This window comes from Theobroma cacao, chromosome 1, assembly GCF_053813885.1.
Source record: "Theobroma cacao isolate CCN51 chromosome 1, ASM5381388v1, whole genome shotgun sequence".
NCBI classification, from domain to species: Eukaryota; Viridiplantae; Streptophyta; class Magnoliopsida; order Malvales; family Malvaceae; genus Theobroma; species Theobroma cacao.
This window is the reverse complement of record NC_142639.1, coordinates 37,019,005-37,032,247: the sequence shown is the minus strand read 5'-3', so window position 1 is coordinate 37,032,247 and position 13,243 is coordinate 37,019,005. Positions and strand designations below refer to the sequence as shown.

The window sequence follows — 13,243 nt, the reverse complement described above, 5'->3', positions numbered from 1 at the left end:
ATATTTATATATAAAATTTTATATTTATAATAATAAAAAAATTAAAATTTAAGAAATGACAACAGTTATCACACATTACTTCCTTGACTTCGCCCCTATATTAAATTGTAAGCAAATCCGGATAGTAATTTTTACTCGATTTCCCTGTTTTGTCTTTGCATTGGAAAAGTTGGGATTTCTCTTGCTTTTGGGTCCTAATTCTTGCCCTAAAAAATCCTATGAGTTCATTTTGTACACCACTGATCCTGCATGTCAAACATCTTCTTCTACCCAATCCGAAAACTTATAACGACCAAAAAACCAAATTACAAGGGAAAAAATATTGGGCAGTTTAGGATTTCAGGATAAGGTGACCCATGTGGATGCATTATATGATGTGGCTTCCCATCTTCACAACATGAACCTGCACATTCCTGCACCAGACAGTGATGCCCACCTTACATTGTAATCCATGAATATAATCATGGCTTTAGTTGCCAGCGTCAACATAGTTGGGTTCACTTAACATGTGAATGTGAAGGTGTTAAAGAGAAAAAGGGCATTCATCCCAAATGATAACTTCAGCCTCCCTAATATTAACTGTAAAGATCACCAGCTTTCTCGCTCTAATTAGTATTGTAATTATAGTTTAACAATTAAACAACAATATTCCTTTTATGTATAATTAGGAATGATTAATCATTTGTTTATGCATCATTAGAATAAAGCTTGCTTCGGGAATTGCGTAATTAATCTCACATTTGTCCAAAAATATGGGCTCTGATTCACTCAGAAATAGTATACCATTGCTTTCACTCCATTGATGAATGTTTCTCTTTTTCTCTCTCTTCTTTCTTCTTATTATCAAGTCCTATTTCGTTGTCTAGAATTAATAATATTAAGTAATTTGAAGGGCACAAATTTCTGTCAAAGGCATGATGGACCTTTTCTTTCCTCCTTGTAGTGGATGCACATTAATGGTTCTCTTTTGTGGTGATTGAACGAAACAGTGTCAGAGATTTGGATTGTGGAAAATTTGCTTCAGTTTTGTGCAATTCCAGCTAGACTATTCCAATTTGGCTGCAATGATAAACATGGAGTCCCCCTACTGGCGTTATTCCTCGACTGTAGCTTATTTCTGTCTGTCCATTTTGGGATAAGCTTTTCCCTTCTTTTTGATTTTGCCATTTTCTAAATAGTTATTGTTCTGCCTTGATTGCTAAGCTATAAGGTAATCGGGCAATTCTCTGCTTGGCTACTACTTGAGAGGCTTATGCCAACCGACAAGTAACTCTATAAAAAAAGTCAAACAAATACATATGCCTACATTTTCCTCTTTTTACATTATATATATATATTTAAGTGCAATACTTACTTTTATTGTATTAAGTAAAATGAAATTGATATTTGAGCCGTCCTTGGGATATACTTTAAATCTTGAATAGCATTGGCTATTCTCAATGATCGAGCCGTCCCCCCCCCCCCGTCCGAGTCGATAAGAAATGATCATCGCACGCGCTCAAAGCTGCGGGTGGGTCTGTGAATGACTCGATTTAGCTAGAAAGCTAAAGCTTGAAACTTTAACACGTGGCAGGAGAATAAAGTAACTCGCTAAGTCTGTAAATCTGTCATCAGGATCATGCCACGTAGCTACTAGGAGGTTTGATTATGCTAGACTGCGACGTCTGATTTGCCTGTCTTAAGACAATGCTAATGTACTAGTCATTGAAACAGGGTCCCCATGCCCCCCTCCTTTAAAAACAAATATATATGAAGGCCTGCAGATGCCCCGTGAAGTGGGACCCGACAAGGCCGCGCTAGGTGGGCCTCGCTCGTATCCGGACCTGGTCGATTTGGTACCGAACCAGGGATTTGAAATTTTTGAACGTTGAAGCGAAAGTCTGCTTTTCTGCTACTATTTTATTTTATCGTATTTTATATGGGCCATTTTCCTTTTTTTTTTTTCTTCCCTGTCTGTATCTTTCTATATATATATAAAAGCCGTTCAATTCAATGGGTATTTTAAATAGTTTTGATTTTCAAATATTGTGGCTGTTATTATCTACCTAAAAATGTTGACATGGCTAAAGTTTTTCCTTTTATGTTTGTTTGGATTGCCCTTTTTTTTTCCCTAAATAAGTATTTGTTTTTTTATGTAAATTTTTCTAATGGATTTCCCCAAATAATGTCATTGCTTTTGCCAACATTTTATAGACAGACTTCGTATTTTTCATATTATCCACGTTATTAAGGGAGTTTAGATTTTAGATAGGGTTCTCTAATATCTCAACCACTTTGATTGAATTAGTCTATTAATCTAACAAACGATCATAAATTGCTGTAACCAAAAACACTGATGATATATTAGTACAAATCTCTCACTAATCTATTTGAAATGCATGTGGTGTGGGGTTTACGACTACTTTTGTGAATAATTCCTTCAAGAGTTTGCCACCTTTCCAGTGATAACAAAAAGGTGTAGGGGAGTTTGTGGTAATGGTAAATCAACATACAAAGCAAAATCATTTGAAATTCTTCCCAACCCTAGTAAAAGACTTGTTTGATTCATTCAATTTGCAAAAAGAAAAGAATAAAAAAGGCACAGCGAAATCCAAGACGAAAGAGATAAGTTTCCACTTTTCCTTTACTTAGGCCTCAAGATCATTACGCCCAGCACTGATAGTGGCATTTGGTTAATGCTTTCATTACCTCCTAGATGACCCAAAGTTCATTTGATAACTGTTTTCAACCACCATTTCCATCACCGAAAGGTGCATGTTGCCTACCCATTGGGGTGGGCCATTTTTCACGTAAGTATATTGGTTTTATTAGAAAAAAATTTTGAAATTGCTTTGGCTTTCAAACTTTTTAACTAGCGCATGCAAGACACATTGCTGGTATGCTTAAGATTACATATATAAATAATGTGGCAAAGTGCTATTTATTTTCGTGGCTTTGAAACTCAACCAAGACGCTCCAGCGTGGTTAAATTAAAGTGCTTTTTAACCACCAAGTGGTTGGTTCTATAGGTAAGTGTCATGGCACTAATCAGTAGTTTTGAGTTTGACTATTGATTTATTTTAATATTTGATCATTTCATTTGACACTATGGAAGAATTAAATATTGAATTAAATTTTTACACTTATGTGCTTGAGTATAATTTTTATTATATATATATAAGTATAAAGTATTCAAATTTCATTTAAAAAAATAACTCAATAAGTCTAATTAATTAAATATCACTTGTCTTAATATTCCATAAAATACAATAATTGATTATGTTTAAAATTAAAACTAATTGTACTTATTGTTATACTTTTAAATATATTTTGTTTATAATTAGTCATTAATAATCAACAATATTCTTAATGCATTTTTATTTTATTAATAAATCATAAAAAATTAATTAAATTAAATAATTCACTTTGTGACCTGTTCCTCCTTTTTTTTCTCTATAAAAATTGAAATATAATTAAAAGTATAGAAAGAAATAAAAAATAATAATAATAACAAAGTGGAAGACAAATGAAAGGAAAAAAATACCCTCCCAAAAGTTTCTCCATTTCCAATTTCTCAAATGATTATAAGGCAATTAAAATATTCAAGTGTCAAATTAATAATATCATCTTTTAGAATTAATTATTGAAATAATAAGGGTAGCATAAATAATATTTAATATTCATATATATTTAGTGTGTCTTAAATTAGGTTTGTAATTCAATTCAAATATTCAATATTGAAAAAACATTAAAAATACAATATTTATATAATTATATAATAATTATAAATAATAGTATTCTTTTAAAAATATAAAATTTTATTAAAAAAAAGTTTATCACTTGTTCATTATCACAGTTTGAACAAAATCATTTTATTACCATTCAAGTCTTTACGAGTCATAAATTTAAATTTTTATAAGTTTCAGATTAGATCTATTTTGGATTTGATTTTTACGGATTTGGTTCATGTGAAGTTCGAACTATTTCGAGTTCGAATCATTTCAAGTTCAAATTTTGTAAACTTTTTCAGTAAAACTGGATTCGATCAAACTTAGTTTCTCATCAATTTAAATGAATTTTCTAATTTGATGAGATTTTCTCATCTCTAGGTTTGAGTTTTAAGGATGATCATAATAGTTAATTTCGTATGCAGGATTGTTATAAGATACGAAATATTTTACCTTGATTTGATAAGAATAATTTAGATTTTTGTAACAGAAAAGAATTAATAGTTTTCAAATCCTTGTTAATTTTCCTCATATTCCCACCAATTCCAAACTTATGTTTAATGAACCTAATCAAACAGTAAACAAAGTTAGGCTCCTCAAAACAATGTGGCTAAACGCGGAAGCAAGGTAGGTGGTAAGTCGTCTTTTGCTGATAGCATTTTGAGCTTTGCAACAAAGAATCCATTTTGTGTGGATTTGTCAGTATGAGAGATCCAACTGAATGAGCTTCAAAAGACGCGTTGAGATAACATTTTGGTAGCACCCAACCATTCTTTAATTTTGAAAATGAGAGATTAGAAAAAGACCCACTAAATTCAACCACATTTTTGAACTTTGCCAAGTAATTTTTGTGAAAGGAAGTCATCAGATTGCAAGTTGATCTTCTTGTGACGTTCGTTTTCTGGCTCAAGAGCATCAAACGAAACCGACAAAACAAAGACCATTATCCACCCAAATTTTTGAATGTTCAAATGTTTCTTTAAACTGGGTTGGAGGGATTTTCTTTAAAAGCTAAGCTTGTTATTAAACAAATCAAGAGCAATTGAGGAAAAAGGAAAAATCTGGGAAGATCAGTCCACAAATGTGAGAAGCTTCAAATGCGGCAGTATGTGGAAGAACATAGGAACATATAACGTATCGATCAAGCTTGATATATTTCCAGCTGTATGCATATGTACTTCCTTGCTGACGACTGTCCTTTCTATTCCTTTTTCTTTTGGGGTTGTTGGCAGGAAAGACGGTGAAATGGGCTGTGTTGGTTTCTTTGATAGAATGAAATATTGAAATGGGTTGCTTTTAATTACTTCATCGTAGATTTATATAGAAAGTTGCTTTGCTTTGCATTGCAAATGGACTTAAAGGCCAAAGGGACATAGTAACATCTATCTAATGAAATGATTATGATTATGATCACTTTTTAGAGGATGCGATTACCTTTCCTTATAACTGCTATCATCAGAGGAAGAAGTCCTTTGGTAATTAAAGAGAAACAAAAGATAAAAATGGAAAACCTTAATTAAATTGTACTAAACGTTCGTATGGCTGTAGAAAAACAAATTATGTTCCACTAATTGCTGAACGTCGACCTTTCTTTTTTAGAATATACGGTAGATTTTCTTTTAACCCAATTTATTTATTTATTTTTCTCAAATAAATTGTAATTTGTAAAGCAAATAAAGGCTAAAGTAATGAGATTGTTAGCTTCGGCTGGTCTCCGGACGTGAGAGTCTAAAAGCTTTCAAGTTGTTGATGAGCCACGCCGGGGTTTACTTTTATGGGGGCCATTGGCCAACCCAACCAAACTTCCGCGATTTGCAAAATTTAATTACTTAATACTTACCTTAATCATACTTGTCCTTTCCTTAATCATGCTTTGAACCCCACGCGCCAAGGGAGCACCTGAACACCGTCCTACGTATTTGTATACAACAAATAGAAGAAAAAAAAAAAGGAAAGAGCTCGCTTCTGAAGGCGGGAGGTTCGGAATGAGGCTCGGAGTAAGAGGAGCCGTGGGGGAAAAGAGAGATTCAAAGAAGACTGAGAGTATAAAGCAGAATTAGCTTTCTTTTCTACTTTGTATAGAGAAAAAAAGGGCCATGGAGAATGTGATTTGTGTTGTAGAAGTTCTGTGTTAATATCATAAAGGAACTTCAACTCCCACTCCAACTTCCCCACAAAAAAATCACAGGAGGAAAAAAAAGAAAAAAACCCCACCAAACTTTTTTTTATTTTCTCTTTCTATATATGGTTTCTTTTGTTTCTTCCTTGTTTGATCTCTCATTTCAAGCTACATTTTGATGGTGGAGTTGTGATAATTTTTCTTTTCTTCTTGGAATAATTTGTGGAGAGAAAATGGCGGCAGAAGGAACGTTGTCGTTTTCAGTAGCTTCAGTTGTGGAGGATGTATTGCAACAGCATGGCAATCGCTCCAAAGATCTTGATTTGGAGTCTAGGAAAGCTGAGGAAGCTGGTAATTTTTTCTTTTTTGCTCTTTCATTTCTCTCTCTTTTTTTTTTTTGGTTTTAGCCTTTGGCTTTTTCTCTCAGCATCTGGATTTTGTTGATGAATTTTCTAATAAAAACAATGATTTCTTCTATACTTTAAACTAGTCACAACGATCGATTTCCATGAAAAATCGCTGAAGATTACTCTGTTTTCTCCCAATTCCTTCTCTGATCCCCTCCACCTTGTTTCTTTCTTATGCATCATGCATTAAACCGCATATTGAAATAGAAAACAAAAACCCTTTTACTTGAAACTCTTATGGATTCTTTGGATGCTCTTCATTGATTTTCTGTGGTTTCATGTCATCTGTTAAAGACTGATCCTTGATCATTTACACTCTTTTAAAATTTAGATAGATGAATTGTGCCATGTTTGTAAGTAAAAGTTAAATGAGATAATTTAATTGTGAATTTAAAAAAAAAAAAAAGAAAGAAAGAAAAGAAGCTGAATGTGATGATATCTTGTATGGTAGCATCAAGGAGGTATGAAGCGGCTGGATGGCTAAGGAAGATGGTTGGAGTAGTGGCGGCTAAAGATTTGCCGGCAGAGCCATCAGAGGAAGAATTTAGGCTTGGTTTGAGGAGTGGAATAATCCTCTGCAATGTTCTCAATAAAGTTCAACCAGGAGCTGTGCCTAAGGTAAAACCTTTCTAATTTTGGATTTTCAAATTGATTCTATACTTTTAATTACGGTTTATTTCATTGTAATTGCTTTTTAGGTGGTGGAAAGTCCATGTGATGCGGTTCTCATACCTGATGGAGCTGCATTGTCAGCATTTCAGTACTTTGAAAATGTAAGGAATTTCTTAGTAGCTGGGCAAGAATTGGGGCTTCCTACTTTTGAGGCATCTGACCTAGAACAAGTATGTTTTCCAAGTAATTTTTTTTTTTTTACAACTCTTTCGTTTTAAACAAACTTTTTTTTGAGTAATTTATTTATTTATTTTTAATTTGCCTAAAATTGTTAGGGAGGCAAATCTGCAAGGGTTGTGAATTGTGTTCTAGCACTTAAGTCCTATAATGAATGGAAGCTCACAGGCGGAAATGGAGTGTGGAAATTTGGTGGAAATGTAAAACCTGCCACCACCACACTAGGAAAGGCATTTGTAAGAAAAAATTCAGAGCCTTTCATGAACTCCTTGCAAAGGACCTCGTCCGTGAATGAGAAATTATTGAATGGTCAATCCAATGAAATTGATCCTAATAAAATGGTTGGTAAGCTTTAACTGTTTAAAGTGTTCACTTGTTTTATATTCTACTTCAATGAGAATGAATGCTGTAAGTTTTTCTTGTACAAGCAGGCCAGTTCTGGTTCGTTGAGTATGCTGGTTCGTGCCATTCTAATAGATAAAAAGCCTGAAGAAGTTCCAATGGTAAGTTTTCATTGGCTCATTACTGTCGATAAACGTATCAAACTTGTGTAGTACTTCTTTGCTTATCTAAGCTGGGATAGCAGAATGATCGCATTGTAGTAGTCATGTGTTAGTTTTGCCCTAAGCATAGGAGTGCAAATGCAGGGTTGTCTAATTAACATTCAGGTGCCTTGCACCTTGAGGATACCTTTCCTCAAGATTCCAATTTTCCTCACTTGTTGTGTGTTCACTACTAATAGTGCAACTGTTTCATGTCTGTGTGATATTCTTTTAGTTTTTGCACTCTCATTATTTATCACCACCGCTATCATAAAGGAAGATTATCCTTTTTGCTGTTTCTGTTACTTATTTGGGTCATCTTTGGTTGTCAATAGCTGGTTGAATCTGTGCTCAGTAAAGTTGTAGAGGAGTTTGAGCATCGGATTGCAAGCCAAAGTGAAATGGTATGTTAGTCTTCATCTTTGTGAAGTTTGCACTTCAAAATTTACAGAAGAATAAAAGTCATTCACTATATAATTATTATCTCAAGTAACTATCTGTTTATTATCTTTCTCAAATTTGAAAGATGAAAATGACATCAAAAGACATCACTGCTTCTCTTTGCAACAAGTCTCCACTAAAACCGACTCCTGGGGATAAAAAGGTATCTAATGATCCTTATCTACTACAGAGGTCACTAAATGACTTTACTTTGATGTCTTAGTGATGTAGTTCGAGTTTCTGAAACTTTTTCTTTTCCCGCAATTGTAATGATTTAGATTGAGGAAAAGAACATCAAAGTGTGGAGGAAAGAAGATTCCTTTCATAAAAACCTCATTGATGATGAGGAATTAAAAGGTCGATCTCAGAAACAGAAAATATTATTTGATCAACAGCAAAGAGATATTCAGGTGGGAGCTATTTGCGCCGAATCTTCTAATTTCTTGTCAATTTATGTACTTGACTAGAGCACTTATATGTTTTATAAATTTCTGTAGGAGCTAAAGCATACTATTAATGCCACAAAAGCTGGCATGCAATTCATACAAATGAAATTTCATGAAGAATTCAACAATCTTGGTACACTGACTTTGCTTTAATAGAAGAATCTATTTGTATTTCTTGTTGTTTTATAGAAGCGCTAAGCAAGGTATTTCTCTAATTTTAGTTAATGCATTTTTTTACAGGTATGCATATTCATGGTCTAGCTCATGCTGCTTCTGGTTACCATAGGGTTCTAGAAGAAAATCGCAAGCTATACAATCAAGTGCAGGACCTTAAAGGTAAGTTACCTACTTGTTTTTTGCATAAGTTCTAAACCTCATCATGCTTGTCCTTGTATTGTGTCCTCCAATTGATTATAAAGGGTTATCTGCTTTATCTAACCAGGAAGTATCCGTGTTTACTGCCGTGTGAGACCATTCTTGTCTGGACAGTCAAGCTATCTGAGCACTGTGGATCACATAGAAGAGGGAAACATCACCATCAACACCCCATCAAAGTATGGTAAAGGACGCAAGTCCTTCACCTTCAACAAAGTCTTTGGGCAATCTGCAACTCAAGGTTGCTTCACTAAGAGTGTAATTGCTTATTGATAATGTTTCTGTAATTTTCACATTCTTTACTTAGTTATATCTTATTGTATTGCAGCGGAGGTTTTTTCTGATATGCAGCCACTGATTCGGTCGGTTCTTGATGGATACAATGTTTGCATTTTTGCATATGGCCAGACAGGGTCAGGAAAAACTTACACTATGGTAAGAGCTGGTTGGATTGTTTACTAGAAGTATGATAATTTGATGCATTAATATTTGTGTGATAAAATATAGCTTTTTCTTTTGAACTTATTGGTTTATTTGGTTTACATTTCCAGACTGGACCTAGAGACCTGACAGAGAAAAATGAAGGTGTTAATTATAGGGCATTAGGCGATTTGTTTCTTCTGGCAGAACAAAGAAAGGATACCTTCCGCTATGATGTTGCTGTTCAGATGATTGAAATATATAACGAGCAAGTCAGAGATCTCCTAGTTACAGATGGAAGTAACAAAAGATATCCTTTTTCAATTCATTTAGTTTTATTTCCCACAAGTTTATAAAATTAGATCATGTTATCTCAGTTAAAATCTGTGCAAAGTTGTTTTGTCAGATTGGTAACTTAGAAAAGCTGTCTTACTATTCTAATTTCATCTAGAACTAGATCAAAAGTTGGGTGATGCTCTGAAAATATAACGCTAAGAAATTTGAAATTGGTTTAAAAATGAAAATAAAATGTTAAGTCTCTCAGTTTCATATAAGTTTGAATGGTTGGTCCTTGCCAGTCAATTTTTGCTCCAGTCTTATCCTTAATCTATTAATACATTAGAAATTCGCAACAGTTCTCAGACAGGTCTCAATGTACCAGATGCAAACCTTGTGCCTGTTTCATCAACATCTGATGTTATTGATCTGATGAACCTAGGACACAGGAATCGTGCAGTTGGTGCAACAGCCCTAAATGACCGTAGTAGCCGTTCTCATAGGTAGCTTCTTTTGGCTTTACATTTCTACTGCCTGATCCTGAAATATTTCTTCCTTCTGAAAAGCTAAATTCTATTTTTATTACCTTGCAGCTGCTTGACTGTCCATGTTCAAGGAAGAGATTTAACATCTGGAAGTATTCTCCGTGGCTGCATGCATCTTGTTGATCTTGCAGGAAGTGAGAGAGTAGACAAGTCTGAGGTAACAGGAGATCGACTAAAAGAGGCACAGCACATAAACAAATCTCTCTCAGCTTTAGGAGATGTGATTGCTTCCCTTGCTCAAAAGAATCCACATGTTCCTTACAGAAACAGCAAACTCACTCAACTTCTTCAAGATTCACTTGGTAAGTTTAAACTGTCAAAATGGTTGTTTTTTAAGTTCTCTATAGGAGCTTCATTTATGGCATTCATTTTTTTTTCCTGTTAAAAAGTTTAATTATATTGGGGCTGGAAATGAATTTTCAGGAGGGCAGGCCAAGACACTAATGTTTGTTCACATAAGCCCTGAGCCTGACGCCATAGGTGAAACAATTAGTACTCTCAAATTTGCGGAGCGTGTGGCTACTGTTGAACTTGGTGCTGCCCGAGTGAACAAAGACACAGCAGATGTTAAAGAACTCAAAGAACAGGTTATTGTATTCTTAGTTACCTCTATATATTGATCGAGATGGTTACTTTGAGATAGTTTGCAAATGTGATTTTCTCCCTTTTAGTAATATGTTGAAATCATCTTTCAGATTGCTACCCTGAAGGCAGCATTGGCAAGGAAAGAGGGAGAAACAGAGCAAAGTCTGCACTCTGTATCCGCCAGCTCTGAAAAATACCGAACAAAGGCTAGCGACTTATCACCCTTCAGTACTAATCAGCGGGTTGGAGCTATGTTGAGCTCCAGACAACCCATGGGTGACGTGGGCAACATTGAGGTATTTACTGCTTTCCCATTATGATTGGATGCAAATTTTGGTTTCATTAATAAAGTCGAACAGCATCAGTTTCAAGTCCCTGATTCTTCCTCTTAATTTAAAGATGACGTGAATAGTGGAGTGTGAATGGTTTCCTTGAATTCAGAATTTCTTGGCTATATGCAGTCTCGTGAATGATACTGGGGATAATGGTGTAATACTTTCTGCAGTTTTTTCTCTTTCCTTTTTCTCCCCATTAAAGTTGGTTGGATGGGGAGAAATTCTCTGGTGATTATTTTGTTCGAATATCTTGCCAAATTTTGCAAATACATTAGTAATTCATGTATCAGGTTTACGCGACATGCTCGAGAAAGCTTGACTGTTCATATCATCATCGTGGATTCTTGATAGACATACACATACACAGAGATATAGATACTCTGTAGACCTAGAATATAAATTTGATAACTTGTTCTGGTCTTGCAGGTGTGCACAAACGCTACATTGAGGCAAAAGAGGCAAAGTTTTGATCTTGATGAGCTATTAGCAAATTCACCTCCCTGGCCTCCTGTTATCAGTCCTGCCCAAAACTTCAGGGATGATGAGAAAGAACCAGGATCGGGTGAGTGGGTGGATAAGGTTATGGTGAACAAGCAAGATGCCATTAACAGAGTAGGAAACCCCCTGGGATGTTGGGAAGCAGAAAATGGGAATTTGTCTGATGTCTTTTACCAGAAATATCTCCAAGATTCTTCAAAGATTTACCCAGAACAATCATATAATATGTTCATGGGGGGTAACAGGTTCAACATGGCTGGCGCTGATGACATAGATGATCTTGATGCTGCTACCAGTGACTCATCCGAGCCTGATTTGCTTTGGCAATTCAATCAGTCCAAACTTAGCAGCATTACCAACGGAATTGAGTCAAAGACCAAGAAACCTACTTCCAAATCAGCAAGGAACCCAGAACTGACGTAAGGCAACATATACTATCATGCCCAATATCCTCTACTATCATTTTAAGTTTTTGACATGCTATTAAAGGGTCGTTTCATTTTTGCAGCAAAAATTTAAATACCATGTCAGGGCCCTCACCATCTAGGAAACTAGCCAATGGAGTTAGCCAACCTTTGCATCGAAATGGGAGGCAGCCAGCTCCTGCTGATGGGAAACGCAAAACTGGGAGTAGAAAATAACAAAGTTTATACCACTACAACCACGTTGGAGTGATTTCTGATTCTTTCTTTTATTTTTCTTCTTTTATATTTGTTAGAGAGAGAGGTGTTCAATATACAGATAATTTTTTCCTTCATTGTAATTTTTGTGGTATAGTTAAAAGCAGCAATAATTCCAGTTGCTTCTTCAAAAGACAATTTCATAGATGCGTCCTGCCTGCTTGGTTTTGTCACGGTTTTTTCCGTGTAAAGACTGTGCTTTCCACTTCATCTCGTTAAAAAGAATTAACAGGTCCTTTGCAATGGCTCTGCAATTGCTATTCCAGAGGCTGTTCAATTTAAAAAGAAAAAAAAAATCATTTCTCTCTAGTTGAGTTTCGACTAGCTAAGTAATGCTCTGTTAAAACTCAACGAGCATTGAAACTACGTGTTCACCAAGTAGTTCAGAGTTTGGCAGCTACATTTTTGCTTTTTTTTCTTTAAAAAAAAAAATCTTTGACAATTGGAATTTGAAAACTACCTACAATTCCCTGCTCCTTTCCCTTCCAAGTCCCAAACCAATACCCAAAAGGTGAAAGTATATTTTCCTTTTTAAGCTGCCAATGGCTTCAGAAAATGGCTTTGCACTTGCAGAAAGGTTGATCCATTACTAAGTAGAAATACCTGTGAAAGTTTGACAATGTTGTATGACAAATTTCCCCAAATATGGTATCTTTAGAGACCTTAGGAAATTGAAAAGTATGATCGGAATTTGCAAGTAAAAATCTCTTTACGTTTAGAGACAGAAGGCATAACCTATTTCATATATTGTTGTTTGACTAACAAAATAGCCCACCAATTGGTTTGGCTTGAAGATCTACATCGGTCCCGAGGTTGTCCTCCTTAGTTGTTTCTGAGTCATGTCTAAGCTTGGACAACTTTCCGATAACTTCAGATTAAAAACACGAGAAAAGATTAGTCTCTATATGCGCATAATGTCTATAATTATGTAATTTACAACTTACAAAAGCCGAGTTCAAAATATTTTATAAGCTGAGCCATGACTATGATTTTGTTTTTACTATATATTCTGTCACAA

At 34.9% G+C, this 13,243-nt stretch overlaps 1 protein-coding gene across 1 annotated transcript; it reads left to right on the top strand.

Annotated features, from left to right (window-relative positions):
- The first annotated feature begins 5,746 nt into the window (after nt 1-5,746).
- Nucleotides 5,747-12,370, top strand: LOC18613628 (P-loop nucleoside triphosphate hydrolases superfamily protein with CH (Calponin Homology) domain-containing protein). Its single transcript, XM_088809808.1, has 19 exons — nt 5,747-6,177; nt 6,685-6,851; nt 6,932-7,075; nt 7,181-7,423; nt 7,514-7,585; nt 7,960-8,028; nt 8,151-8,228; nt 8,344-8,475; nt 8,563-8,644; nt 8,752-8,847; nt 8,954-9,127; nt 9,215-9,321; nt 9,438-9,618; nt 9,926-10,085; nt 10,176-10,429; nt 10,551-10,714; nt 10,823-11,008; nt 11,474-11,964; nt 12,054-12,370. Exons 1-19 carry the CDS (start codon nt 6,060-6,062, stop codon nt 12,184-12,186), a joined length of 3,051 nt encoding a protein of 1,016 aa, XP_088665934.1. The 5' UTR covers nt 5,747-6,059; the 3' UTR covers nt 12,187-12,370.
- Nucleotides 12,371-13,243: the final 873 nt, after the last annotated feature.